At 46.2% G+C, this 4706-nt stretch overlaps 1 protein-coding gene across 1 annotated transcript in view; it reads left to right on the forward strand.

Moving 5' to 3' along the window:
* RSL1D1 (ribosomal L1 domain containing 1) overlaps positions 1–4706 on the forward strand; it is an 18228-nt gene that overhangs the window by 1695 nt on the left and 11827 nt on the right. The window contains exons 3-7 of the mRNA XM_040459628.1: positions 768–906; positions 1534–1682; positions 1772–1873; positions 2996–3089; positions 3181–3310. Of these exons, the coding sequence (XP_040315562.1) occupies positions 768–906; positions 1534–1682; positions 1772–1873; positions 2996–3089; positions 3181–3310 (614 nt within the window). The remainder of the gene's footprint in view (positions 1–767; positions 907–1533; positions 1683–1771; positions 1874–2995; positions 3090–3180; positions 3311–4706) is intronic.

Genomic DNA, 4706 nt, shown 5'->3' on the forward strand with positions numbered 1-4706 from the left:
AAATAAATAAACGTTGAAAAAAAAAATTAAAAAAAAAAATATATATGTATATAACATGTCCTGTGTTCTCTCTGGCACCCCTGCCTCTGTGGGGTCCTTTTGTCTCCTGTCAAAAAAAAACATAAGTTTTCTGGTCCTTGTTGGTTTGTTCAGCCTTTTTTTTTTTTTTTTTTTTTTAAGTTTATTTCAGGGGAAGGGCAGAGAGGGAGAGAGAATCCCAAGCAGGCTCCCGTGCTGAGGTCGACAAGGGGCTCAGTCTCACGAATCATGAGATCAGGACCTGAGCTGAGATCAAAAGTCAGTTGCTCAACCGACTGAGCCACCCAGGCGCCCCTTCTGCTCAGCTCTTAAGGGTTATGTTGTTTGTGGAATCCAGGGTTTTCTGCAGGGTAAAGTTCTGAAGCAGAACTATCCTCATGAAACCAGGTTGTTCACATTTTAGAACACATGCATTTGTAGCATCGTATAAAATGATAGCTGCGTGTGCGCTGTCTTGGGTATCTTTGATTATTTGTTAAGTCTGGTTATATCTCAAATACTAATTGATATTTTGGATGCTGGGTATTTGTGATCATTTACTTGAATCTTAAATCTGTCAAGACTGCTGAAAACTAGATGTATTTTTAAATGTTCTTGGTAGAGTATTTGCTTAGCATGAATGAAGTTTGTTGAAGTGACTGAATTTATTGTATATTCTGTGGAGTAGAAACGTATATTTTGTCTGTTATAATGCTTTATCCCTCACTTCCTTCTCATGTATTTTGCAGGTCCTTGCCTCATGGTATTCGATCAGATTTAACAGATATTTGTTTACTTACCAAGGATGAACCCAATTTAACTCCTGAAAAGACAGAACGGTTTTACAAGAAGCTTTTGAACAAACATGGAATTAAAACCATTTCTCAGGTCAGGAGTGGTTAATATTTTCAGGGCAATGAAAAGGTCTGATTAAATCACATATTCCTGCACTACCTTATAATCTAGTATTTCTTTCCTAGGGATTTTAGTTTTTGTTTTTCTTAGTTTTTAAGGATTTTGTTCTTCAGCAATCTCTGTACCCAACGTGGGGCTTGAACCTATAACCCCGAGATCAGGAGTTGCCCGCTTCACTGACTGAGCCGGTCAGGTGCCCCTGGGAATTTAAGTTTTAATTTAATTTTTTCTTTTCGGTTCTCGCTGGCTTTGGTAGGACGGCTTCATCTTCTCTGTGATGGATGAGCTGTTGAGGTTTCTTGACCCCAGAGCTCACAGGTACAGCAGTACCTTTATTATCTTGAAGACTTCACAAAAGACTTCTCCGTTAGGTCACTTTCGTGGCTTGTAGTCACCGGTGTCCTTTCTTGATGTGGGTCCCAGCCCGTTTGTGCCTCCGTCGGTGAGCCCACCTCCTGGCACATCGCGGGTTCTCGCCGCAGGTTGACTGAACTGTGTGGCTCTATGACGGTTTAAGATCCAGACCCAAGTTACCGCTTGAGTGTTTCTCCTTCTTGGTCAAGTCCTTAACTTTTGGGGTTTTTCCTCTTATGTTTCTAGATCATCCCTCTGCGAACTTTAAAGACGGAATACAAACCCTATGAAGCCAAGCTTCGCCTGCTGGGCAGCTTTGACTTCTTCCTCACTGATGCGAGAATCCGGCGGCTCCTGCCGTCGCACCTGGGGAGACACTTCTATCACAGAAAGAAGTAGGTTGCTTCGCAGTGGCTGCGTCTGAGCCCCGTGGACGTCACCCGTGCGCGTGCACTGTGCTCCAAGCGCCTGCGTGTCGTTACAGGGTTCCCGTTCCTGTAAACCTTCTGGCCAAGAATTTATCCAAGGAGATCAACACCTGTATAGGCGGGACTGTCTTGAACATCTCAAAAAGTGGTTCTTGCAGGTAGGGAAAAGGTGCTCGTGTGTGCCTGTTTAGTCTCCTGTTCATTCGGTAATAATTTTGTAAGCTGTCTCTTACGAGATCGTGTGAATGAAAACCAGATCTTTATATTAAAACTAAAGTCCATCCCTACCAAGCATGTCATTCCCTGGAAGCAGCTGCCCCTTAGAGCTTTCCACAGTGATGTAAATGGTCTCTATCAGTGTTCTCTATATAGGACTGAGGGTATACAGAATATGTATAGAGAGAGAATCACAAGCAGGCCTCGCACTGACAGCACAGAGCTCAGAGCTCAGCACAGAGCCCGACACCGAGCTCAAACTCCTGAACCGTGTGCTCATGAACTGAAATCCAGAGTCAGAGGCTTAACTGACTGAGCCACCCAGGCACGCCCCCCCCCCCCGGCCTTTTAAAAATGTTTATTTATTTTTATTTTTAGAAGTATTTAGTTTTTGAGAGAGAGTGAGCGAGCGCCCATGCACACAAGCCAGGAAGGGTCAGACAGGGGGAGAGAGAATCCCAAGCAGCCTCTGCACTGTCAGTGCAGAGCCTGGCATGGGGCTCGAGCTCACCATGACCTGAGCCCAAGCCAAAAGTCAGACGCTTAACCGACTGAGGCACCCAGGTGACCTTAAATAAACATTTGTTTATTCATTTTGAGAGCATGCCCGTGTGCGCACAAGCATGGGGCGGGGCAGAGAGAGAGCAAGAGAGAGAATCTAAAATCTGTTGAAACCCTAAAGATTATGTTTCTACCTTACGTTTCCTTTTAGGATTGTGTATTTAGATTTCTCACATACCTGCCTGTGCTGCATTTTGAAAAACAAAAAAATTTTTTCATATATTTTTCTAATGTTCATTTATTATTGAGAGAGTGAGAGAGAGAGCGCACACAAGCAGGGAGGGACGGGGGGGGAGGGGGGGCGGGGAGGAATCCGAAGCAGGCTCCAGGCACTGAGCTGTCGGCACAGAGCCTGACACGGGGCCCGAACTCAAGGACTGTGAGATCATGACCTGAGTCCAAGTCAGACACTTAACCGAGGCTCCCCGAGAAACAAATCATTATTATTGCTTAAACAACTTATTCTTAAAAACCTTCTTGTCTGCTGCCGTGTTACATTTCAGTACCATCCGCGTTGGTCACACGGGAATGGAGGTCCAGCACATCATTGATAACATCATCGCGGTCACGAAGAGGCTTTCCCAGAAGCTGCCAGAGGTGCGTGCGGTCTTAACAGGTGCACCAGTCGGTGGTTCGCGCAGGAGAAACGGGACGTGGACCGACAGTGTCGTTCTTGTCTCTGTTGCAGAAGTGGGAGAGCGTGAAGCTCCTGTATGTGAAAACCGAGAGGTCCGCTTCGCTTCCCATCTTTTCCTCGTTTGTCAGCTGTCAGGGCGAAGCCAAAGGAGTGCGCACTCCTAGTCAGAAGAAGAAGGTGAGTCGACCTTGAAACACCAGGTGGGCTTCCTCGCAGGCGTGATCGTGGCCCAAGGAGAGCGGGTTCCGTTCCTGTCTGACCTTCCGCGGTTTCCAGGGCTCGTGCTTTTAGGTGCCTTGTTCCCGCTTTCCTCCGAGATCACTTCATGGTGGTGTGAATGAAGTATATTGAGGTATGATGTAAATATCTTGTGTTTGTTGATCATTTTTGGTTTCCCTTGAGCGGGGTGAGTCAGCTCGGTAGGGGCCTGTGTAGCGGCAGGAGGAGCTGAAAGAAAACCAAAATCGAGCGTGTTAAGAACTTTCTTGTGGACAGCTTTGATGATTGCGTGAGGCTAACAGATAGCCGTCAGTTTGGGTCTGTAGGCTTTTAGTGCTATCGGTAGAACGAGAGAAAATTATTTTGCTATTTTTGCTCTGTTTTGGACCAGTCTCCTAGTTTGGTGACGCTTTTTTTTTTTTTTTTTTAATGTTTATTTATGTTAGAGACCGCGTGAGCGGTGGAGGGCAGAGAGAGAGGGAGACACGGAATCCGAAGCAGGCTCTGGGCTCTGAGCTGTCAGCACAGAGCCCGACGCGGGGCTCGAACTCAGAAACCACGAGATCATGACCTGAGCCGAAGTCAGATGCTTAACCGACTAAGCCACCCAGGCACCCCCCACCTTTTTTTTTTTTTTAGCCATGTTAATCATGTTCAGTGGGTTTTTAATTTTGGTATTTTAATTACACCCCCCCCCCCCTCACCCCCTGCTTCTGGAAGTTGTATGTTTGTTCTTTTTCACACTGGCTTTACTTCTTTTAATTTCCTGTTACCTGTCATTCCTCCTGTTCACCTTCATTGTTGGAACACTTTAAGCACAGTTGCTTCACTGTCTGGTCATTGGAGTAGTGGAGATCCTGGTATCCCAGCCTGTTCTCTGTGCCCTTTGGTTCCTTGCGGACTCGGTCATCTTTGACCATGTCACGGTCGTCGCATTGGAACATTATTTGTAGAACTAATTTGAGGTGTAGGGTGAAGATCTTTCTCTAGAAGATTTCCATTTAAGTCTCTGGGCCTTGGCCTGGGACTCCCTGAAGGCAGATCAAAGGCTTGAGATTCCCTGAGTGATTCAGAGCAAACCATGCCGAGAATCTACACTCCTCCACTTGTGTTCATCTTCGCCCTGAGAGCATGACTCAGTGGGGTCCCAGCTTATTGGGGGGGGGGTCCTCCTAGGACCCCTGCCTGGTGTGGACACTGGAGTTTGATTTCTTTCCACCCACCCCACCCCCTGTTAAAACAAAAATTGTTGATTAGCCAGTACTCACAGCAAAATTTGCTTCTGGACTCACTTACCCATGGGGTCCTTATTTTAGATGTCTCACAGGTAGTTGGTTCATTGATGCCTTTAAGAAAAA

This window comes from Herpailurus yagouaroundi, unplaced genomic scaffold, assembly GCF_014898765.1.
Source record: "Herpailurus yagouaroundi ecotype Mexico unplaced genomic scaffold, PumYag 222, whole genome shotgun sequence".
Taxonomy (NCBI): domain Eukaryota; kingdom Metazoa; phylum Chordata; class Mammalia; order Carnivora; family Felidae; genus Herpailurus; species Herpailurus yagouaroundi.